Source organism: Quercus lobata, chromosome 4 (genome assembly GCF_001633185.2).
Source record: "Quercus lobata isolate SW786 chromosome 4, ValleyOak3.0 Primary Assembly, whole genome shotgun sequence".
In the NCBI taxonomy this organism is placed as follows: Eukaryota; Viridiplantae; Streptophyta; class Magnoliopsida; order Fagales; family Fagaceae; genus Quercus; species Quercus lobata.
In genome coordinates, this window is record NC_044907.1 from 17,460,032 (window position 1) to 17,485,982 (window position 25,951).

Sequence of the window (25,951 nt, forward strand, 5' to 3'; positions counted from 1 at the left end):
GTACCATGAGACCCATTTTTAATGAAAAAATTGATAAAAAATAGAGTTTGTGGGATCCGTAAATAGTGCATAAGTGTACGGTTCACAAAACACCGGGTCAACAGTTGCGGCTGAAAAAAAAGAAAAAAAAAGAAAAAAAAAAGAAAGAAAACGCGTTAAATCGCAAACGCAGCACGTTTGGATTGAACTTATTATTGCTGAAATTGAAAACTGAAAACTGAAAGTATTGTAATAAAATAATTTTTAAATGTGTGAATAGTACCGTAAGACCTATTTTAATATTTTTTAGTATGTAAACAATAATGAACAGTGTATAAATAGTGATTTTTGTCCCTGTACAGTAAACTCATGTGAAATTACTGTTTACATACAAGAAAAAAAAATTAAAAAAAAAAACAAAAAACGTGAACGCGTGATTAAGTGGAATCCAAACGGTCACAGTCCTAACATCAATAATGGGCCACCGGTGCCTTGTAGTCTTTTTCTTACTTAAAAGAAATAAAATAAAAATAGAAGTCCTGGGTTGGTCTTTCTTCTTTACTCTTCACCTTGTCATAAATGTGTGTTTCCTGTAAGCGCTAAATCAAACCCTCTACCGTGTTTTGATAAACCAACATCCAGTTGAGTACAGCTCCTTCATCCTCTTCTTTTTCCATGCATGCTTTTATCCTTCTCTTGTGGTGTGGCTTGTTTGTCACTTCCGTGGTTGGTAGGAATAATGAGACTGACCGGTTGGCGTTGCTGGAGTTCAAATCCAAGATCGCTTTGGACCCTTTTGGGGTCATGACATCTTGGAATGACAGCATCCACTTTTGCCGATGGCAAGGGGTTACTTGTGGTCGCCGACATCAGAGGGTCACCAAACTGGACCTGCAATCTTCAAAACTGGTAGGCTCCATATCTCCACATATTGGAAATCTAAGTTTTTTGAGGAATCTAACTCTCTTTAACAACAGCTTTCATTCTGAAATCCCTCCACAAATTGGCCATTTACACAGATTACAATGCATATATTTGGGATATAACACACTTAGTGGCAAAATTCCAAGCAATTTATCTGGTTGTACCAACCTTGAAGAACTTAGTGTCGATCATAACCTTCTGACTGGAGAAATTCCTGCAAAGCTTGGCACCTTGTCAAAGCTCCAATCCTTTTTTATAAGTAGAAATAATATGATAGGAGGTATCCCACCTTCTTTTGCAAACTTGACATCTCTATATGCCTTTGTAACTTCTGATAATAACTTGCACGGGATTACCCCTACTTTTTTTGGTCAACTGACCAAACTTGAGTATTTTTGTATGGCTGCAAATGGGTTGTCTGGTACAATTCCTCCCTCAATATTCAATCTTTCTTCACTAATGGTATTTGATGTAGCAGACAACCAAATCCAAGGATATCTTCCATCTGACATAGGTATCACCCTACAAAATATCAGAGAGTTTATTATTGCCAACAACCAATTTGTTGGGTCTATCCCTATTTCGATATCTAATGCCTCAAATCTAGAGGAACTTGAATTGAGTTGGAATAAACTTAGTGGAAAAGTTCCATCTTTGGAAAAGCTAAATAGAATTTCACGGTTTTTAATTGATTTAAACAATCTTGGAAATGGAAGGAAAAACGACTTGAATTTTCTTTGTTCTTTGACAAATTCCACCTATTTGACTTTCTTGGCTATAGGATTCAATAACTTTGGGGGGGAGGTGCCTAAGTGCATTGGCAATTTGTCAACTACTCTTACTAGATTATATCTAGACAATAACAAATTATCTGGAAAGATTTCCACGGAAATAGGAAATTTGATCAATTTGGAGAGACTTGATATGTGGAACAACAACTTATCAGGTAATATTCCCTCAGAAATCGGAAAGCTTCAGAAGTTACAATTTTTGGACTTAAATACTAACAATCTCTATGGTTACATTCCATCCTCTCTTGGAAATTTAACTATTTTGACAAACTTGTATTTATTCCAAAATAATCTTGAAGGCAACATCCCTCTAAGTCTAAGCAAGTGCCGAAATTTGTTTATTTTAAATCTTGCTAAAAACAATCTCATTGGTTCGATATCCTCACAAGTCATTGGTCTCTCATCCTCACTAATGACCTTAGATTTGTCTGCCAACCAATTTATTGGTGTCCTTCCCACGGAAATTGGAAAATTTAACAATCTAGAACAAGTGGATATTTCTGAAAACATGTTGTTTGGTAAAATTCCAGCAAGCCTTGGCAGCTGTGTAAAGCTAGAATTTATAGCCATTAGAAGAAACCTCTTCCAAGGGATCGTTCCTCAATCTTTGGAATCATTACGAGGTCTTGAATTCGTAGATCTTTCTAACAACAATTTGTCTGGCCAAATTCCAAAATTTTTAGAGCACTTTGTCTTCTTACAACTTTTGAATTTATCTTACAACCATTTTGAGGGTGAGGTGCCAATGAATGGAGTTTTCAAGAACATGAGTGCAATTGCAATAAAGGGAAATGAGAAGCTTTGTGGGGGCATACCTAAGTTTCAACTTCCTAAATGCAAATTTGAGAAATCCAAGAGGAGGAAGTTGACCCTTACCTTGAAGTTAATAATCTTTATATCTTCTGGGCTTCTTGGAGTAACTTTGATTCTTTCACTTCTACTTCTTTATTCTTTAAGAAATAAAAGAAAAGAAAACACATCAAGTGATTCAAGAGATTTGTTTCTAAATATATCTTACCAAAGTATTCTAAATGCAACCAATGAGTTCTCTTCTACCAATCTAATTGGTTTGGGTAGCTTTGGGTCTGTGTACAAAGGAGTTCTTGATCAAGGTAAACATATAGTTGCTATCAAGGTGCTCAACCTTTTGCATCATGGAGCTACCAAAAGTTTCGTAGCTGAGTGTAAGGCTCTACGAAACATTAGGCATCGAAATCTTGTAAAGGTGCTTACATCATGTTCTAGTATTGACTATCAAGGTAATGATTTTAAAGCTTTGGTATACGAGTTCATGGCAAATGGCAACCTAGATGAATGGTTGCATCCAACTTCAAGAATAAATGAGATGCTTGAGGAACCAAGGAGTTTGAGTCTTCTTCAGAGGTTGAATATTTCCATTGATGTTGCTAATGCATTGGATTATCTTCATCACCATTGCCAAACACCAGTCATTCACTGCGACCTTAAGCCTAGCAATGTTCTTCTTGATGATGAAATGATTGGACATGTAGGTGACTTTGGCTTGGCAAGATTGCTTTTTGATGCAACCCAAGATTCTCCTATTAACCATTCAAGCTCCGTTGGAGTAAGAGGAACTGTTGGTTATACTCCTCCAGGTGAATATCATTATCCTTTATTAAATTTAATTGTTTTTTCTTTTTCCTTATTCTTTTATTTTATTTTAAAACCTAAAAGTGCAAGTTTAAAATGGATGTACTATAGGTGAGTGTTTGGATAGGAATTATTCCTACGTTTGCGTTTTGTGTTTTTTGTTTTTTTTTTTTTTTTTTTTTTTTTTTTTTTTTTTTTTTTTCACGCGTTTTGCTTTAGTGGACAATTATCACTGTTCACACATTGTAGCAGCACTGTTTATGCACTGTTCATGGGACCCACAACTACTTTATTCAAAAAAAATATTAAAAATGGGTTCCACGGTACTATTCACACATTTAAAAATTATTTTGCTACAGTGTTTTCAATTTTCAGTTTTCAGTTTCAGCAAAAATAAGTTGTATTCAAACAGACCCTCGGTAGAACATATAAAAAAATTATTGGCTTATCTTTTTTATTTCCTTTCATATTACATGCCACTAACAAAGCTTCTTTAATACCTATTAGGTTATGTATCGTTTTTCTTCTTTTTCTAATACAAAACTATGTTCACATTTACACATATGTTATGTGTAATTGCAGAGTATGGTATGGGAAATGAGGTGTCAATGTATGGTGATGTCTATAGTTTCGGCATATTATTGTTGGAGATTTTCACAGGGAAAAGGCCTACTGATAAAATATTTCAAGAGAGCTTAAATCTTCATGACTTTGTTAAAGCAGCTTTGCCTGAAAGAATACTTGACATTGTAGATCCTATTCTTCTTCAAAAAAGAGAAGTGGGGGAAATAAGGATGAATGACATTACTCGCAATGAAGGTCCCAATGGAATTCCAAAAAGTCAAGAATGCCTGATTTTGATACTTGGAATTGGGGTTGCTTGTTCTGTGGAATTTTCAAGAGAAAGAATGAACATGAGTGCTGTCATTACTGAGCTTAATTCAATTCGACGAAAACTTCTTGGAACTCATATACGCAAACAAAGCCTTCGAGTCACAGGTATATTATGCTTGCCATGGTAGATGTTATAAATTGGTAGCATATCCTCCAACACCACCTGATCTAATTTGATAAAACCACTCCAAAAGTTTAAATTGCGATTAGAAAGTCCCATCCTCTTAGGGATATTTTTTATTCTGGCAAAGCTGAAAAGATTGGTGCCACTTGAAATTTGATAAGCTCATTATGCTATATTTGGTATCCGAATAAGTCCATCACTCTTCTATAAAACCCAAACACTTGATTTTTTTATATTTTTTTTAAATAGCTTATTCAAAATTAAAAAGCTTTTTTCAAAGTGAAATGAAGCCTATTTTTAACTTGTTGATTTCTGAAGTTGTTGAGTTCAAAAGAAATTGGCTCACATCTTATTACTCTTGACAAATGTCTCTATTGATGACATAAAGTTAAATTATTGCTAGTTATACTTAATTGCTTGACACAAACATTTGAAGGTTACAAAAGTGATGGTCCCTCCATAAGTTTAAGACAAAAATCAAGGTTTAAGTCTTTTAGAGAAAATTTCATTCACATATACTTAAATTAAGTGACAGTAGAATTCATCAAATGCCTTGTAGCTGAATTGGTATCTTCCCATGCACAAAGTGCTTGGAGGTCTAGGAGGGAAAGGGTTTGAACTGCGAGATTAGCAGTATGTTGTAATTATCTCTAAAAAAAAAAAAAAAGTTACAGTAGAATTCTATCCCACATAAAAAAAATTTAAATAAAATCTAATTATATGGTAACTAATTCTGCAAATGATAAATGGGTTGGGATTTGTTAATCATACTAATGGGCAGTCTTGCATCGTGAATTTTCTTACTAGTAAAACATAAATGAAAGCTTAATTTACGCATTAAGTCATTAACATGAAATCGATTTGGAGAAAATCTTCTAATTCACTATGTGATAGTTCATATGATCATCAACATGTGCTTTTACTCGCATGACTAGATTAATAATTATTATGTGACTGGTTTAAATAATTTAGTGACTCAAGTGATTTAATACACATGAATTCCCCGCATAATGGTTTGGAGGAGATTTGTTTTACAAGGTTTGAAGGAAAACTTTGTCCTCAAGTTAATAATAATGTTTTTTTAAAATATTCTAAGAAATGTCTCATTCAATGTAATGTATTGGAATTATTATTCTAATATATTGAAATTATCCATCACCACAGGTGCACAAGAATGATGACTTATGATAAAGGACTTCGTCATGATAAGGTAAGCTTCCCCATAGCCATAGCTATCATGTATTTATTTATATTTTTTGCTTTTGTTTTTGTATTTTTTTTTTCTTTCCTTTTCCCTCCTGTATTAATAATTTTGTAGCCAATGCCATGCACAATATATATTTTGAATGATGAAATTTATTTAGAAGAGAGCTAAGAAAAAAAAAAAAGAAAAAAAAAGGAGGGTATTGGAGTTGGGACCATCATTGTTGATCAGGGTCCAACAAACAGATTGGGGAGGAGCAAAGATGGGGGTTGACCCGTAAATCGAGCCTACTGGGCCACACATTGGGCTACCAAGTTACCAAGTCTTGGAGTTGACCCAAAAACAAAAGAACATTCATCTCTTCAGAGTGGAAAATCATGTTGTTTTTAACTCTTCCATTATCATTTGGGTCTTATTGCTCTTAAAGTATTTGTTAAAGGAAAATGTTAACAAATGTCCTAATAAACTATTTTAAGAAATTTTTTATTAAAATATATATATATATATATATATATTTTGACAGCTTTTTCAATTTTTTTTAAAATTGTATACATTTTTTTATTTTATATATAAATAGTTTATTAACAATTGCTTTAAGGGCAACATGATCATTTGTTAAAAACTATTTTAAGAAAGTTTTAATACCGTTTTCATAGGAAATATAAAAAAAATGTAAAAAAGAAAAATTAATTATTTTTTTCATTTTTCATAAAAAGTTTTTAAAAATATTTAATTAATAAATAAGATCGGTTAACATTTCCTTTATCATTTCAACCCACTGTACGTCTGTACCATTGTGATGTTGCAACTTGCAAGGCCTTTGAATAGTGTGCTATGCTAGCTAGTATAGCTAAATTTATTCTTCCTCCCCCACCCCCACCGAAATAAATAAATTAATTAAAAGGGGCCTAATTTGTTGTATTTCAAGTTTCAGCAAGTGTCAATTAAAAGTTACCATGGCTTTTGAATAGAGTTGTGGAGTGTCTTTATGTTAGAACCCTTCTCTTTCTCTCTTGTGTGTGTGTAAAAAAAAAAAAAAAAAGTTTCAGTAAGTGAGATCTATATCACACTACTCTCAGACAATAATTAATCTTAAAACTGATCAACCTTTTCTTTTTAATAAAACTGATTGAATTAGATAAAAGTAATTTGCTACATTTTTTAGTAGGTTCGTTCTCGAGATGTTTCACTTTTTACATTTGTGGGCTGAGTCCACAGCCATAATTGCGGATAGTTAAAGCAGGCCCAATATAAGATCCACTCCGATTAAAAGACATTGGGTGTGCTATATAGGCAATCACCCTCCATAACCTTTATGGGCTGAGTTGAGGTTGGGATTTCTTTGATCAAAAATCGAAAAAGTAGTACTTATATGTTATATCATAAATGAACAACCAATAATTCTAAGCAAAAATACATGGTATTCTAATTTATAAACTAACTATTTATGTAAATAGTGTTCTAAGTATTACAGTTTCCTTAAAAAAAAAAAAAAAAAAAAATTCTATTCATATAAATATTAAGCAATATTTTCGTAAGATAAAATCCGTAAAAGAAATAATGTACTCATTATATTGTCTTTATTTGTTAAAGGTTGGTTTATACACGAATATTTCATTCTGTGACTTTATTTAAAAAATTAAAATTACACTTATGATTCAAGTGAAAGAATTTTCGTAACCAGGTAAACTCAAGAACAAACATGTGAATTTGATATATATTTTGGTTTATAGAGACTCATAAAATTATCAAAATATAAAATTTCTATATATATATACATTCATATATATATATATATATATATATATATGTGTGTATGTATAATTTTGTAATTGCCTTATATTATATTATTTATACACAAAATTTTCATGAAAGTAATAAATTACTATATTAATAATTAGCTTCTTTTATCATTTTTTTTCACTTTTGACAGGAAATAATAATCATATTTTCCTAGTAAAAAAAAAAAAATATATATATATATATATATTTTCTATCTTTCTTTGAGGATGACAATTGGACAAGTTAGGTGGATTTTGAATCGACGGGGGGACTAATTACTGCATTGACAAACAAAACAAATTTGTAAATTTGAAATTTTACCTATTTTGCTCTCCCATATGCTCACTACGATGTATGCATGTATGTCTTGATCATATTACAGGTAATTACTAATTAAAACCATAATCATGAAATTTTTTTGAAGAAATTACATTTTGCCACCCTAAATTATACTCTATATTACAACTTGCACTCTAAACTTTCTGGATGCACGTTTTGTATCCTAAACTATAACCTTTTGTACACTTTGTATCTTGACATTAAATTTGTTGTTAACTTAGATGGAAATTTAAATTTTATGGTAAAAAGTGTAATCATGACTACAATTTAGGGTGATAAAGTGTAATTTATATTTTATTATTAAAGCATTGAGAATAGGGGCAGTTAGGTCTTTTCACGTTGTATCATATTTTTTCATCCAAATTAACAGCAAACTTGATGCCGAAGTGCAGTGTAACAAAGATCATAGTTTAGGATGTAAAGTATAATTTTTTCAAAGATTCCCAAGTAACATAAATTGAGTATTCATGTTTCAGTGAAATTGGAGGCTCGCAAAATATGGCAAAGATTGCAAGTCCATGCAACTAAAGTGCAGTAAAAATATCTTTTAGGGATGGACAAAATAATAGTCACAAAACAATAAAAAATAATAATAATAATAATAATTTCCAATGTCAAAATTCCGCACTCGTCATTGACAACTGCAAGCCAACCAATTCTGACTTCTTGTCTTTGGCCGCAGAAAACTTAACCTGTTCTGATTTGATAAACTTCACTTGCAATGGCTTCCATCAATAATAAAATGGTGCCGGTGCATTTGAAATTGGTGGAGTCCGTATGAGTCCATGAAGATGAGTGTCAAATGGAAGATAATGTGGCGCAGTCTACATCTACTTAAGGCAGCACAGTGGCCATGTTTCAACCAAGTATTTTCAACTAACATTATTTAAATATTTTTTCATATTCAATCAAGAAGATTTTTCATTAACGGGTCCAAGGACGGTTACATTTGTTGATTACAATTCCCCAACGTCCTCACCTTCTTGTCTTTTGGGGTTGGGTCCGAACTACATGCAGAAAGTTGGTTCTGCTTCAATCTTCACCAATTCTTATATAAATGTGCTTTTCCTTATGAGCACTAAGCAACGAAATCAAACCCTCTCTGTTTTGTTTCTACATACCGTATTGGATATGGGGCTTTCCCACTGGAGTTCAGCTCCACCATCTTCTTCTTCTTGCATGCTTGCCTTTATCCTTCTCTTGTTCTGTGGCTTCTCAGTCACGTCTGTGGTTGGCGGTAATAATCAGATGGACCGGTTGGCGTTGCTTCAGTTCAAAGACAAGATCACTCATGTTCCTTTCAGGGTTATGGCATCTTGGAATAATAGCATCCACTTTTGCCATTGGCAAGGGGTTATTTGTGGTTGTCGACATCAAAGGCTCACCACGATAAACTTGCCATCTTTCAAACTGGTAGGCTCCATATCACCGTATGTTGGTAATTTAAGCTTTTTAAGGAATCTCACATTGCAAAACAACAGCTTTCTTTTCGAAATCCCTCCAGAAATTGGCTGACTACAAATTGCAATACTTAGGATTGCATAACAACACACTAAGCAGCAAAATTCTAAGCAATTCATTTGGTTGCATCAACCTCAAAGGCCTTAATGTCGGTTACAACTTTCTGACTGGAAAAATCCCTGCAACGCTTGGCACCCTGTCAAAGCTCTGGTTTTTTGCTATTTACTACAATAATCTAACAGGAAGTATCCCACCTTCTTTTGGAAATCTATCATTTCTAGAAGTGTTTTCTTTGACTTCTAATAACTTGGGTGGAACTATCCCGGACTATTTTAGCAAGTTAACCAAGCTTTTTTATTTTAATGTGCAAACAAATAGGTTGTCTGGTACAATTCCTCCCTCCATCTTCAATTTGTTTTCAAAAATAGAATTTCATATAGGCAGCAACCAAATCCAAGGGCATCTTCCGTCAGACATAGGTATCACTCTACCAAATATCTATTTTTTTTCCATTTACCAAAACCAATTCATTGGATCTATCCTTGTGTCAATATCGAATGCCTCAAATCTAGGTTTTCTTGATTTGAATGCAAATAAACTAAGTGGAAAAATTCCTTCTTTGGAGAAACTAAATAGAATGTCATTTTTTGTCATTACCTTTAACAATTTTGGAAATGGAGGGACAAATGGCCTGAATTTTCTTTGTTCTTTGACAAATTCCACCTATCTGTTTATATTGGCTATAAATGCCAATAACTTTTGGGGAGAGTTGCCCAAGTGCATTGGCAATTTATCAACTACTCTTACCAGATTATTTCTAGATAAAAATTAAATATCTGTAAAGATCCCTACTGAAATAGGAAATTTGATCAACTTGGAGAGACTTGATATAGGCAAAAACAAATTATCTGGAAATATCCCCTCCGAAATTGGAAAGCTTAAAAAATTACAATATTTGAGCTTATCTCAAAATAATTTTTCTAGGGACATTCCTAAATCTCTTGGGAATTTAACTATCTTTACACACTTGTATTTATACAAGAATAATCTTCAAGGCAATATCCCTCTAAGTCTAAGCAAGTACCGAAATTTGTTTTCTTTGGATCTTGCTAATAACGATCTCAGTGGTTCAATAGCCCCACAAGTCATTGGTCTCTCATTATCACCAGTTATGTAAATTTGTTTGCCAACCAATTTACTGGAGTCCTTTCGATGGAAGTGGGATGTTTTATAAGTCTAGAAGAATTGGATATCTCTGAAAACATGTTGTCTGGGAAAATTCCAACAAGTCTTGGAAGCTACATAAAGTTGGAATATCTATTCATGGGAAGAAATCTCTTCCAAGGGAACATTTCTCCATCTTTGGAATCACTAAGAGGTCTTCAATATCTAGATATTTCTGAAAATAATTTGTCTGGACAAATTCCAAAATTTTTGGAAGCCTTTGTCTACTTGAAATTTTTGAATCAATCTTACAACCATTTTGAGGGTAAGGTACCAACAGATAGAGTTTTCAAGAATATAAGTGCAACTTCAGTTAAGGGAAACAGTACAATTTGTGGGGGCATACCTAAGTTTCAGCGTCCTAATTGCAAATACAAAAAACCTAAGTTGACCGTTGCCTTGAAGTTAATAATCTCTATATTTTTTGGGCTTCTTGGAGTAGCTTTAGTTTTGTCACTTCTATTTCTTTACTCTTTAAGAAAGAAAAGAAAAGAAAATACCTTAAGAGACTTATCAAAAAAATTTCTTCTAGAGCTATCTTTCCAAAGTCTCTTAAATGCAACCAATGGATTTTCTTCTACCAATTTAATCGATGTGGGTAGCTTTGGGTCCGTGTATAAAGGAATTCTTGATCATGGTGGACAAGTGAACACGGTTGCTATCAAGGTGCTCAACCCTTACTATCATGGAGCTTCCAAAAATTTCATAGCTAAGTGTGAGGCTCTACAAAACACTAGACATCAAAATCTTGTAAAGGTGTTTACATCATGTTTTGGTATTGATTATCAAGGTCATGATTTTAATGCTTTGGTATACGAGTTCATGAGAAATGGCAACCTAGATGAATGGTTGCATCCAACATCAAGATCAAATGAGACTCTTGAGGGACCAAGGAGTTTGAGTTTTCATCAGAGATTGAATATTGCCGTTGATGTTGTTAATGCATTGGATTATCTTCATCATAATTGCCACACAACAATTGTTCATTGCGATCTCAAGCCTAGCAATATTCTTCTTGATGATGAAATGATTGGACATGTAAGCGATTTTGGCTGGGCAAAATTGCTTTTAAATGCTACCGAGGATTCTTCTATTAACCATTCAAGTTCCATTGAAGTAAGAGGAACAGTTGGTTATACTCCACCAGGTGAATATCATTATCCTTTTCTTTTTTCTTTTTTCTTTTTTTTGCTTTTCTCGCTGGCTTTTGTTGTGTTTTAAAACCTTAAGGACAGGTTTAATAAGGATGTATTGTTGCTAGAAGATATGATATGTTATTTATCAAATTTCTCTTATTACTTGGCTAATTACATGCCACTCAAAAACCTCATTTAATACTTGTTAGGTTATATATCTTTTTCCTTCTTTTTCTGATACAAAATTATGGTCACTTTACATATATGTTATGTGTAATGGCAAAATATGGTGTGGGAAATGAGGTGTCTATATACGGTGACATATATAGTTACGACATATTATTGCTAGAGATGTTTACGAGAAAAATGCCTACTCATAACATTTTCCAAGATAGCTTTAACCTTTATGACTTTGTCAAAGTAGCTTTGCCAGAAAGAATAATTGATATTGTAGATCCTATCCTTCTTAGAAAAGGAGAAGTGGGGGAGACAAAGATGAATGACCTAACTCACAATGAAAGCCAAATGGAAGTCCAAAAAGTCAAGAATGCTTGATTTTGATACTTGAAATTGGAGTTGCTTGTTCTATGGAATTTTTAAGAAAAGGGATGAACATGAGTGGTATTATTATTGAGCTTAATTCAATTCAACGAAAAGTTCTTGGAACTAATATACAAAGACTTCAAGCCTTCAAGCCACAGGTAAAGTATGCTTACCTGGGTACATGTTATAAATTGGTTTCGATTAGAAAGTCACATCCTCTTAGGAATATTTTTTATTCTAGCAAAGCTTAAAATTGGTATGCCACTTGAAATTTGATAAGCTAGTTATGCTACAATTGGTATCCGAATAAGTCCATTAAATGTGCTAAAGGGATGAGTCAAAAGGACTCTGAGGCATTCCTAGTAGGAAGAGGGATCTAATGAGAGAGAATCAGTGATCATAGAGGAAGTTTCTAGTTTGGAGTAGCTTGTTGCCTCCGCATTAAATGGTGGGTAACAGTTTTATCAACTGCATTGATGAGAAAATTACCTAAACAGTGTGAGCCACAGCTAAGCAAACTCCACCCACTACCTTCTTCAGATGTAAAAAGAGACAAGTGTCAGGAGAGGAGGTTTGTTAGGTAAAGATGGAAGGTTGAGATATAAGGGAGGAAAAGATATATATAAGAGAAAGAGGATTTGTAGAGAGAGGGGATCCAGATACAAGTATCAAGATATAGAAAAGAAACAAGAAGAATACAAAGAGAAGAGAGTGAATAATAATACTTCTTGTATAATTGTGGCCTCCTCAGGCCAGCTTGTATTAATAAAACCAACTCATCCATTTATTTATATTTTCTGTTTCTTCCTTATTTTTATCCTTGGGCAGAGCCTCCCTCTTGTTATTTGTTTCCCTCTCTTACAAATTCATTGTTTTAGGCCGCAGTTGAACTGATCTAGCCACTATTCTAAGTGGGCCTATACCGCAAGTTTTCCTAATCCTTACAAGTGGTAAACACAAAAAAAATTATTTAAAAAATGAAAGTTAGAGAGAGAGATTTGAGTGGTAAATATATATATATATATATATATATATATAAAAGTGGTAAAGAAATAGAGTATTTAATATTGGATATATTGTAAAATGAGATATTAAAATTGATAAATAGATTTTTTAGATACTAGAAGCTAAATTTTTTAGCACATTTGATGTGAATACTTTACTCTTCTTTACTTCTATAAACTATAATACCCAAACATTTGATTATATATATATATATATATATATATATTCTTTAAATAGCTTAGTCAAAATCAAAAAGGGTTTTCCAAAATGAAATGAACTCTATTTTTAAATTTGTTGATTTCTGCCATTGTTGGCATCACAAGAAATTGGTTTACATCTTTTTACTCTGTAAATGTCTCTATTGATGACATAGGGTTAAATTGTTGTTAGTCTATATCTATAAATATCTAAAAGCCGAAACATGGTATTTATTGTTACTATGCTCCTATTGAACCACATCAACGGCCACATCATCCACTTATTTTCTATCTCTTATTTTCTCTTTCTAAACTTATTCTAAAAAGAGAAAACTTTCCTTTTACCTATTAGTCCACATTTACACTTCAACCTTTCCCCTCCCTCTTTACCTCTTTGTCTCTCCACTACTCTCTACTTTATTGTGACACTTCATTCATCACTTTCTCTTTCTTATACGTTGACTCTTCTTCTCCCCCAATTTATTTCGTATAAATTCGATATCATTTCTCCCATTCAATTCATATTTTCCTCCAAAAAAAAAAAAAAAAAGTGAGTACTCTCTCTCTCTCTCTCGTGGATTTTTGTTTTTCTTATAATTTGATTAAGGTTCATTTTTTTCTTTTTTTAAATATGTGTTTAGGTTTTTTTTTTTTTTTTTTTTTTTAATTTCCCATTTCATAGTCTTCTCTCTCCCTTTTATAGCTTTGATTGAATTTTGATTTGGGTTAATACTTAGTTTTTTCGGAAATAGAAATTTGAGTTTATGTCAAAACATAATTTACATGACTATGAATTTAAATATGCCTACCAATTTTTTTAGTAATAAATTATTATAAAGTTTATCTTTTATTCATTTTGTTCTATTTTAATTTTGGTTAAGATAACATTATAATTTTGTAATGAATTTTTATTATTATGATAATCTTATTATTCCTTAAGAGATGAGAAATTTGAATAATAAATTTGAAACTTATAAAATTTAGTTGTATATCAAATATAACACATTACAACAGAAGTTAGAAAAATATAGTTCACCTTAAAAAAATATTAATCAAACATTCAAGATATAATAGTATGATATATTTGTACTTTGTAGAGATAAAAAGATTAAAAAAAATATTTGTAGAAATCTTTTAGTAAAAAAAAAAAAAAAAAAACTTAAAATAGTTGTTACTTTTTTATATATTACACTCTATTACATAATTTTGTATATTCCCACGCATCACGTGGGATTATGGCTAGTTATACTTAATTATTGACACAACCATTTGAATGTTACAAAAGTAACCTATTTGTTAGAGGGGTTTGCATTTTAATAATCTATATATATATATATATATATATATATTAGAACTTGAAATTAGAATCCAATTTTATGCCATATGTCTAAAATTTATGTAGGAATAACACCATAATTATCCACTTAAGTTTGTGTCATGTGTTCTCTTAAGTTTTTTAATCTTTGTGCCAAGTGAATTAATGAATGCAAAATACCAAGAATCTAATATTAATGAACTATAAATTATTATTTTTTAATAAAAAAAAAAAAAAAAAGCAATCATATATACTCAATAAAAATCACCACATGTTCTATCTTATTAAAAAATTTAAAAAAATAATCATACATAGTATTTGTGGGGCCAAAGAAAGTGTAGCCCCGGCCCAGGCCCAGTTTATCTTAAGGTCCGCAGCCCAAGCCGAGGAGAGCCATTGCTGAGGACGACCTCCTCCTCGGCACTTCATTAAATGCCCAAAGAAAGGAGCAAACTGAGTGTAGCGGGCAGGGTCAGGGAAAAAGCAGCCAACACAGTAATACGGAATTCGGCGTCTGACAGGCCCATGCCCATGCCTATGCCCATGCGCCTTTCCAGCAACTCCCAACCATTCTAGGTATGGGTCGACTGGACAGGCCTGCACCCCAAAAGTAAAATCAACACGTGGACACAAAAAAGGGGGATGGAACATCAGTATAAAAGGAGAAGAAAATAAAGCTCTGGGTGGGGGGGGAACTCTGGCTAAAAAAAAGAAAAGGGGTTTAGCTAGGGAAACCAAACCCGCACATACAGTATTTCCCGAAGGAACTACTACTAAGCAGATCATCTATGCCCAAGGCCATACCTTTGTAGCCCACTCTCTACAAATGATATTGTGAGGGCCTCTTTTCGTACGAGCCCAATACTGTCTTGGGATCGTAACAAATTGGGCACCTACAATTGGCGCCGTCTGTGGGGAGGTTTGTGTCTTGGCATAGATGACGGTATGAGACAGTACCTGTATCGTTTCTACCAGCCACTTACAATGCTCTAGCGTAAAGCTTCGATAGGGACTATGACTCTTGACTAGGGGCTACACTTATAGCGCCAGTCACGTAGATGGTTCAAGGGGCTCGGCCGAGGATTTCATTCCCTTAAAGCCAAGGCCCCATAGACAAGAAAGGCAAAAGTACAAGTTTTGGACAGAACCAAGGCCTTGTATGGTCCTCGGACCCAAGCCTCTGGGGAAACCAACTACTTAGAAGCAAAAGTACAAGTTTTGGACAGAACCAAGGCCTTGTATGGTCCTCGGACCCAAGCCTCTGGGGAAACCAACTACTTAGAAGCAAAAGTACAAGTTTTGGATTGTATGGTCCTCGGACCCAAGCCTCTGGGGAAACCAACTACTTAGACGCAAAAGTACAAGTTTTGGACAGAACTAAGGCCTTGTATGGTCCTCGGAACCAAGCCTCTGGGGAAACCAACTACTTAGAAGCAAAAGTACAAGTTTTGGACAGAACCAAGGCCTTGTATGGTCCTCGGACCCAAGCCTCTGGGGAAACCAACTACTTAGAAGCAAAAGTACAAGTTTTGGACAGAACCAAGACCTTGTATGGTCTTCGGACCCAAGCCTCTGGGGAAACCAACTACTTAGACGCAAAAGTACAAGTTTTGGACAGAACCAAGACCTTGTATGGTCCTCGGACCCAAGCCTTTGGGGAAACCAACTACTTAGAAGCAAAAGTACAAGTTTTGGACAGAACCAAGGCCTTGCATGGTCCTCGGACTCAAGCCTATGGGGAAACCAAGTACTTAAAAGAAAAACTACGTTACATGGGCCTTAGAATCTATCCGAGGAGAATTCCCCATTAACAGTTGGGTTAATCCCTACATTGAATGGATTCCCTAGTCTACCCTCGGACCCTTAGTACCAAAGGGATTGATGCAATATAGAGCAATATGCTACCAAAAACACAATTGAGGTCCCTCACTGCTCGGCTACCCTCTCGGATGAATTATTTAGAGTTTATTGTTCTCGGACATTGGTCTAGCATGCATCGCGCAGCGCTCAGCCGTTATCCCGGTTAGTTCCAAGAGTTTAATTTATTGAGGATTACCATTGTTATACTTGATAATGTCCGTAAGTTTAAGCTAGTAGGAGTTTGTTTTAAGGCATTTTTCTGCTCCAAGTATCATCAAAGGCAAGCGTATATTTAATATTCATTCACAAAGTAACTGTTGCCGAAAGGAAAAATATTTAGAAAGAAATAAACTCATCTTTTATTAAGACAAAGGAACAGTACAGTGTACAATGAAAAGCTGGAATAAGCTTATACTAAAGCTAACTACGTAAGCGAAAAGAAAAGATACAAGAGAATAAAGAGAAAGCCGAGGAAGAAGCACAGAGGAGGGGTTGGCTGCTGTTCCAAGATGTTGGCTAAGGAAACTATTCCTTGACACTTTTACATGCCCATAACTCAGGCAGCCAAAGAACCTAACTTGGGGCCTGCACCGTTGAAGAAAAGGTGCAGGGAACCTGACCTCAGGCTAACACCATTTGAAGAAACGGTGTAGAGAGCCGGAGGTGGAGGGGCCTCCGTATAACCATGTCTGCGATAAAGCAGACGGCGCTGATGGCGGAAAACCTTACTTCTGACGCGTCAAGAATCTGACGCGGCCAGTACCTGCTTCGGATTTTGGCTAAAAGAGGGGGAGACATCATCCCCATCTTACCAAAATGGAGGATCACCTTGAGTCTGTGTCTACCCTGTCCAGACCACATCACCTTGAGCCTCGGAGGGATCCGGCGCCTCTGCGGAGGGTGCAGTTTCTTCACCCCTACACGTGCCTTAAGCATATTGCACCAAGGGTGGGGAGCGCTAAGTATGGAGACTGTGATTATGGCTGAAGGGTTACGGTTGTGAAGAAGATTGATGGGTTTGTATGTAAAAGGAGTGACCTACTGTCCTACTTATTTAAAGGGAAAGGAGGAGATATTTAATTTACCAGAGTTCCAAAGAATGCTACAGACAAGGAATAGTGGGCTCAAGTTCCAACGCCATTTGTGACCGTAGGATCTGAAGATCCTCGTGAAGGAGCACCTCGAGCGTAGGGGTGTCAAAGGACCCCGCGTGAGTAGGTGAAGGAATGCCTCTTAATTTGACACGTTCCCCCATGTAAATGGAAAAATGCAAATATTAATGAAGTGCAGAATCAGAGCAGGCTATGATGTAGGCCCAACATTATCAAAACCCTCCTCCCCAACTAAAAGTCGAGCATCAGGCTTTTGAGGGGCTATTGTGGGGCTAAAGAAAGTGTAGCCCCGGCCCAGGCCCAGTTTATCTTAAGGTCCGCAGCCCAAGCCGAGGAGAGCCATTGCCGAGGACGACCTCCTCCTCGGCACTTCATTAAATGCCCAAAGAAAGGAGCAAACTGAGTGTAGCGGGCAGGGTCAGGGAAAAAGCAGCCAACACAGTAATACGGAATTCGGCGTCTGACAGGCCCATGCCCATGCCCATGCGCCTTTCCAGCAACTCCCAACCATTCTAGGTATGGGTCGACTGGACAGGCCTGCACCCCAAAAGTAAAATCAACACGTGGACACAAAAAAGGGGGATGGAACATCAGTATAAAAGGAGAAGAAAATAAAGCTCGGGGGGGGGGGGACTCTGGCTAAAAAAAAGAAAAGGGGTTTAGCTAGGGAAACCAAACCCGCACATATAGTATTTCTCGAAGAAACTACTACTAAGCAGATCATCTATGCTCAAGGCCATACCTTTGTAGTCCACTCTCTACAAATGATATTGTGAGGGCCTCTTTTCATATGAGCCCAATACTGTCTTGGGATCGTAACAAATTGGGCACCTACAGTATTAAATTTAGATAAGAATTTTAATATGTGACTAATTACATTTACTTTTTTAAAAAAAAAAAATTGACTAATTATTTATATTTTTATGATAAAAATTGTGTTTAGTTTTAAATATATCTATACATGCTATTTTTTTTTAACAATTTGACTAATTATTTATATTTTTATAATAAAAAATATGCTTAATTTTAAATGTGTTTTTATGGGTTATGTAGGGTCTGTCTTTGGGGCCCAGGCCCAACAAGTAAGTGATTCTAGCCCAAAGAACCCTAGACAATGAATTTGTAGAGAGCGGGTTACAGAATTAGGGCTGGACGAAGTGAATGTTAGTTAATTGTATGCCATGCAGCAATTTGAACGTAAGAATATCTCCTTAATGTCCACAGGATACTCAATCCGAGGAGACGTATGGGTGCACCTCTTGTTATGATTAAAGACTACAACATTCCTCTCTCTCTCTCTCTCTCTCTCTCTTTTCTTTTCTCAATTTTGCCGATCCCTTCTTCATGGGGATTTCCTTATCTTATATAGCCTCTTTAAATTGATAAGAACCTTACACTTGTTAACCATCTGGACCTTCACTTGAGTGCCTGTCCTATCGGACATCCACCTTATCTTTCTGTGAGTTGCATTGGCCAATATAACACTGTTTGCCTATCTTCTCCACATTAATGCGCCTGGAAAAGTAGCTTCCTTGCATTCAATGCGGCAGTTATGGTTGCCCCCTGGACGTCTTACATTTTCTCCCTTCTTCCTGCTTTGTAAGGCTCATCCTACCACCCACATTTGTTTAGGATGATTCTTCACTGTGGATAGGGCGTATATTGGACCCGTATTTGGTGCGTCCGAGGAGACATTCCTCCTCGGACGTCTTTTAAATAAGTTGGGCTCAACAGAGTTGGGCTGGAAGTCTCTTGGTCCCCATTTTCCCTTTTGGTCATGGCTGGACTCCGTGCGGGGCCCAAGGCCCATTGTTGACTTGGGAATTTTACCCCTACAGATTACATGCTAGCTTTAATAAACTCTAATTAAATGGTTACTAATTCCACAAATTCTAAATTAATTGGGATTTGTTAATCCTCCAAATGGGCATTCCTGCATCATGAATTTTCTTACTAGTAAAACATAAATGAAAGCTTAATTTACGCATTAAGTCATTAATAGATTTTCCTGCAAATCAATTTAGAGAAAATTTCTTCCAATTCACTATGTGATTGTTCATATGATCATCAACGTGTAGTTTTAGTCATATGACCAATTTAGTAATTATGTGACTAGTTTAAATAATGTAATGACTCAAGTGATTTAATGCACATATTTGTCCTATGAATTTCCACATAATAGTTTGGAGGAGATTCTTTTTACTAGGTTTTGAGGAAAATTCCTTAAGATATTGATAATGGTTTTTTTTTTTTTTTAATATTCTACGAAATGCCTCACTCAGCATACTGTCATTATTTAAATCACAAAGCTTATTATTCTAATATATTGAAATTATCTTTCATCACCACAGGTGCACAAGAATAATGACTTATTATGAAGTTTATCATCATGATAAGGTAAGTTTATGATATATAACATTGGAGCAAATAATCAATCTTGTAGCCTCCCCATAGTCATAGCTATCATGTATATTTTTTTTATGTTTTTTTTTTTTTTTCCTTTTCCCTCCTGTATTAAGAATTTTGTAGCCAATGCCATGCACAATATATATTTTGAATGATGAAATTTATTAAGAAGTGAGCTAAGAAAAAAAAAAAACAAGGGAGGCTTGGGAGTTGGGACCATCATTGCTGATTAGGGCCCAACAAACGGATTGAGGAAGAGCAGAGATGGAGGTTGACCCGTCTAGTTACAAAATAGGGCCTATTGGGATACACGGTGGGCTACTAAGTTATCAAACCACAGAGTTGAAAATCAAGTTGTTTTTCACTCTACAATTATCATTTTGACCCACTTAGCCTTTGAATAGTGTGCTTTGCTAAGAAAAAAAGCTCAATTTGTGACCTTTGCATTTCAAGTTTCAGTAAGTCAGAGTAAGGATGTACATGGGTTGGGTTTATGGATTTTTGCAACCCAACCCACCGTAATAGGTGAAAAAAATATAATCCAACTCAACCCACATAGGTCGAGTTGGACCCACAGATTGGACAAATTTTTTTTAATTGCTATTAGTAATATTAAATTGAGAATTAGAACAACATTACCACAAATAAGAGCAAATTTATAACTAAATAATCATGAGTATAACATCAAACCAACACAAATTATATGAGGAGAATTTAGGGTTTGGGTTTTATTTAGGAAGATGGGTAAAAAAGTAAATAACAAAATTATATATTATATTTTTAAAATTATATATATATATATATATATTAAATATAAGTGTGTCGGGTTAGATTAGGTGGATTTGTGAATCTTATAATCCAAACCCAATCTAACCCATTATAGTATTTTACCTAACCCAACCCACCAACCTCTAAAAACTGACCCAACGGGTTGGGTTAGATTAAGTCGGTTTTGGCAAGTTGGTGGGTTAGTTGCACACCCCTAATCAGACAATAATTAATCTTAAAACTGACCAACCTTTTTTTTAATGAAACTTACTGAATTGGATAAAAGTAATTTGCAACTTTTTTTAGTAGGTTCATTCTCGTGATGTTTCAGTTTTTCCATTTGTGGGCTGAGTCCACAGCCACAATTGCTAATAGTTAATGCGGGCCCAATGAGCCAATATAAGTCCATTTCCGATTAAAAAAATTCTGCACATTCGGTGAGCTATATGTATATAGGCAATCACTCTACATAACCTTTATGGGCTGAGTCAAGGTTGGGATTTCTCTGATAAAAAATGTGTTATATCATAAATGAACAACCAATAATTCTAAGCAGAAACACATGGTATTCTAATTTATAACTAACTATTCATGTAAATATTAAGCGGTATTCTGGTATAATAAAATCCGTAATATGTATATACTCATTATATTGTTTTTATTTGTTGAAGGTTTGTTTATACATGAATATGTTATTTATTGACTTTATTTAAAAAAAATTAAAATTACACTTATGATTCAAAAGAAATCATTTTCGTAAATAGGTAAAGTCAAGTACAGAAATGTGAATTATGATATTTTGTTAATAGAGACTCATCATCTTATCAAATTATAACATTTCTATATATACACATACACACACAAAACTTTCATGAGAAGTAATAAATTACTATATTAATTGTGGGCACCCAACCTCTACCTTAGGGACCGAGCCTAGAATTGGGCTCACAATTTACTTATAGAGTAGACCTAGTGTTTCCTACTAAGGGTAGTTCCACTCCGAGTGACACTCTAACTTCCCTTAACCCCAGTAAACGCCCTTGTTTTCCTCTCCGTGCTACTCTCTTCCCTTGCTCTCCTAATTCGCTTTCTTTCTCTCTCTTTTCTCCCTTTCTTTTCCAGAGTTCCCAACCCCCTTTCTTTACTCAATTCTTCTATTTATAGCTTGAGGTTTGTGGGGGTTTCATTATTGCATTCTGGTCTCACTCATGTGGGTGGGGTCCAATGCGATTATTCTTGACATGGAATATATCTCATTGGAAATGGTGGTAGTGGCTTTGGAACTCATTTTTGTCTCCAAAAGATTGCCTAGCAACCGAGCCACAGGGGAGGTATGTTGTTCCGGGCATACGCAATCCTGAACAGGTCATAAACGGCCAGACATGGGCTTATCTATCACACACTCAAAACCGATGTGGGCTTACTATGAGGTTTGGGCTCAACTTCAATTCTTGAGAATGTTTGGGCCGAGGCCCATTAGGCTTGAGGCCGTACACCGTACATTATTAATTAGTTTCTTTTATCATTTTTTTTTTCACTTTTGAAAGAAAATAATAATCATATTTTCATAATAAAAAAAAATCTTTTTTTTTTTTTTTTGGATGACAATTGGACAAGTTGGGTGAGTTTTGAATCCACGAGGAGGACTAATTGCTGCATTGACGAACAAAACAACTTTGTAAATTTTGAAATTTTACCTATTTTGCTCTTCCATTTTATACCAAGATGTAGATCTACAAAATTTGAGAAAAACCATCAAAACACACACACATGCATATTAATTCTATATGGAAAATTAATATCAAGGTTGTAGCATAGAATTTAATAAAAATAAATAAAAATTCATTATTTTCTTTAAAATGAGGTTTAATTTATCTAGGATAAGGCGATGCATACGTTGTTGGCTAAAGTTGTAATCTAATTTTCAATTTTAATTTTGTTGTTAAGAATGAGATAAAGATTGTTTAGTATGTAATTACCATAAGAAAATTATAAAATACTTGGGAGTATAATATATGTGTATCCACTCTTCTCATGTGAAGGAGGGTCCATTAAGTCCATTTCAATCCTCTTCAACCCATTTGGTCCATTATGCTCTCTCTCTCTCTCTCTCTCTCTCTCTCTCTCTCTCTCTCTCTCTCTCTCTCTCTCTCTCTCTCTCTCTCTCTCTCTCTCTCTCTCTCTCTCTCTCTCTCCATTTGTTTCAGTTAATCTTAGTTTGGAAGTAAGAATTTTATTTTATTTGAATGTGCTTATCAATTATTTGAGTAATATCAATTGTAATTATGTGATAAATTTTGATTATCATGATAATCTCCCTAGGAGAATGAAAAATTTGAAACTTAAAAATTTTAGTTGTGCCAAAAGAAATTAAGAAAATATAATGCACAGTAACAATAGTTAGAAGAATATAGACAACTTTACTATGAAAAATAATAAAATTATATATTTGTAAAAATAATAAAATTATACAATATACCATATCTCAAAATAATTATATACTCCCCTACCAACTAGTTTATCCTAAAAATTGAGTCTGAAAAAATCTTAAGGTTGTTCTAATAATCTTTAGTAGTAATAATTAAGATATTTGTAGTCATTGTTATCCCCTTGGATTATTATTATTTTTTTATTTTAATTGTGATATTATAAAATTGTCATTTTAAAATTTGAAATTTGAAAATACTATTTTGGAAATTATAGTTAAGTGTTTTTCTCCACTGAGCATTTGGAATATTTTGGTCTAAAATTGATGTTTTTTAGTGCAAATTATCAAAAAGGACTTAAGTCCATCATGAAGGTTATCTTCATATTTCACTTTTAAATACTGTACATAATAATAATAATATAACTTCCCCACCCGCAAAGTTGTTCACAAATCACCAAGGTTAGCCCTAAGCCTGGCCTAGGGCTCCCTATTAGAGAAAGGCACCCAAAATTTGTGACCACGAGTAATTTTTTTTTTATCTAAAGAAATATGAGTAGTATATCTTTTCTTTCACTCTTAAAAATGCTCAAAAATTAAATGATGTTAGAAATATTATAAATTTTTACATAGGTTGTACAAATTCATTTGTTACAAGTCACAAGAAGTAATACAAATTTATCATCTTGTTGAAATACCACCAATTAAATTCATTGCACATCAATTTGTAAGTTTTTTATACTAAAATTTTTAACAACTTTGGCATTATTCCAAAAAAAAAAAAATTATGGATGAAAAATGGTAAAACTACTACAAAAATCTTACATACTAATGTGACAAGAATATTGTAAGGACACGATTTGGTGACGAACCTAAACAGTATTGGATTCGTACGTAAAAGGCCCAGACAATATGATTTGTAGAGCGTGGGTGTAAAGAGCTAGGTTAACTGTGGTATCTACCTCCAAGATTTTCTCTCAAGCCCATACAATGTATTCCTTCTTTTTTTGTTGGTATAATCAACGTCTTTTCTTAAGTCCCTAGTGTTACTCTCTCTCTCTCTCTCCTTCTTACTTCTTTCTCTTCAGTTTTATGTGTGTTCTTCTTTTTTTTTCTTTTCAATCCCCTTCTTCATGTTCCTCTTTTAGTTTATATACTCCCCTTCGCGATCCATCTTCACCGAACACGTGTAGATTGTGTCTGGGGGATTTCTTTCTGTCCCATCTAGTGCCTCCTGGAACTTCCTACGGGCAGCTGTAAGGCTGCTTCCCTACTGCTCAGGTATCACCTCCACATTAATGCGGCCAAAGAGTTGGTTGAAAGGTCATTAATGCGGAGGCAGCTATAGTTTCAGATATTTGTTTGCCTTATCTCTTTCATCTTCAGTGGGCTACTCTATCCCTTGAGATGACCTACTTCTGAGGTCTGATCGTGGTGAGACCACGTCCTGATCGTCTTCGGGCGCGATCGTCCTCGGACGCATACTGCCGAGGAGCATGGCGTCCTCGGACGGGTGCACGACCTCGGATGGGCCACTGGCCCAACAATCCTCAACCAGTTCTGAATCCTATGGGCCTATCAACCGAATGATCCCCACAATAGCCCCTCAAAATCCTACTTTTCGACTCCTCAGGAGAAAAGGTGGGTTTTGACGTCATGAGCCTGCACCTGTGCGTGTTTCGGGGCATGCCCCTGACGCTTCAGCGCCCCGATTTTGGCAGCATTAAATTCTGACAACTCCCTTGTCCCCCACGTTCGACGGTTAGATCCAAATCGAACGGTAGGGGGCTTCTCTTGCTTTGTGAGCGGGAATTTCGCCGCTCACAATCTTCACATGACTATAAAGGCGTTCCCAAATTAAACCCGTACCTTACCTTTGATGGTTACGCGGTTCTAAGGCCTATACACTGAACCTGCCTTCTTCCTGTCTTCACTGTTCTCCTGGCGACTACAAATAATCGTACGTTGTCCGAGGTCCTTCCTTTGAACCTGTAAGTCCCCTCGAAGCTTTTACCATTTTTATTCAAAATCAAAAAGTTTTTCCTCTACTAAGTTTCTTTAGAGAAAATGGGGAAGCAGAGGAATCCCTTTCGGTGTCTCGTTGACTCCGAGGAGGGTATTAGAAACTTCCGCATGAAGTACAGTATCCCACCAACGGTAGGGCTGAGGTATGCGGCCCAAGGGGAGTGGGTTGACGCCAGGCAAACTGGGGAAGTGGTTATCCCCATGATCGCCTTTATTGAAGGAGGGATGACCATCCCCATGGGTAGTATCACTAGGGGTTACCTTAATTTCTTTAGGCTATCCCCCACCCAATGCGCTCCCAATATGTTTAGGATTCTAGGAAGTATAGACGCTCTGAATCAGAGAATGGGTCTAAATCTATCCCATCACGACGTGAATTGGGCGTACAGCCTTCATCGCCTAGCTGACCAGGACTACTATCTCAAGTCGAGATATCCTGAAGTAAGGTTGATTCAGTGCCTCCCTACTTCAAATAAACACCTAAAAGAGGATTTCCTCATTTTTTCTGGGGAATGGCACGATGGTCTATCTTGCCCGACTGTGGAGGGAACGCCAGGTGGGTGCGAAGTTATAGACCTATGCTACTTAGCTCATAATCACATTTTAATCACCTTTATTATTTTCGCGTCTCTCAACTTTTAACTTTAAAACCAACGGTCTTGCAGATAAACGCTACACGAAGCCCAATCTCAGATTGGTCAACAAAGCGAGCCTAGACAGATTATTGAGAGCTGAAATATACGTGAACGAGGCTGATGGTCAACTACGAGCAGCCCATTTAATTCTCGGATATACCCCCCGTTCTTTTGGCTTTCAGGCGCCGAAG

General features: G+C 35.2%; 1 protein-coding gene across 3 annotated transcripts; it reads left to right on the plus strand.

Annotated features, from left to right (window-relative positions):
- The first annotated feature begins 504 nt into the window (after positions 1-504).
- On the plus strand, positions 505-9,294 carry LOC115987636 (probable LRR receptor-like serine/threonine-protein kinase At3g47570). 3 transcript variants are annotated; one of them, XM_031111225.1, is made up of 4 exons: positions 505-3,310; positions 3,888-4,304; positions 5,488-5,533; positions 8,331-9,294. In XM_031111225.1, the coding sequence occupies exons 1-3, from the start codon at positions 655-657 to the stop codon at positions 5,499-5,501; spliced, it is 3,087 nt and encodes a 1,028-aa protein (XP_030967085.1). In that variant the 5' UTR covers positions 505-654; the 3' UTR covers positions 5,502-5,533; positions 8,331-9,294. The 3 variants fall into 3 exon arrangements, with proteins under 3 accessions (XP_030967085.1, XP_030967084.1, XP_030967086.1); XM_031111226.1 differs by lacking the exon at positions 8,331-9,294 and having other exon boundaries at positions 701-888; positions 957-3,310; positions 5,488-5,925; XM_031111224.1 differs by lacking the exon at positions 8,331-9,294 and having other exon boundaries at positions 5,488-5,925.
- The last annotated feature ends 16,657 nt before the right edge of the window (positions 9,295-25,951 follow it).

Excerpts from the sequence above, each read along its gene's own strand:
- LOC115987636 (XM_031111225.1), top strand. The coding sequence starts at position 655 with ATGCATGCTTTTATCCTTCTCTTGTGGTGTGGCTTGTTTGTCACTTCC. Across the intron at positions 3,311-3,887 it reads TGTTGGTTATACTCCTCCAG|AGTATGGTATGGGAAATGAG; the intron begins GTGAATATCATT and ends GTGTAATTGCAG.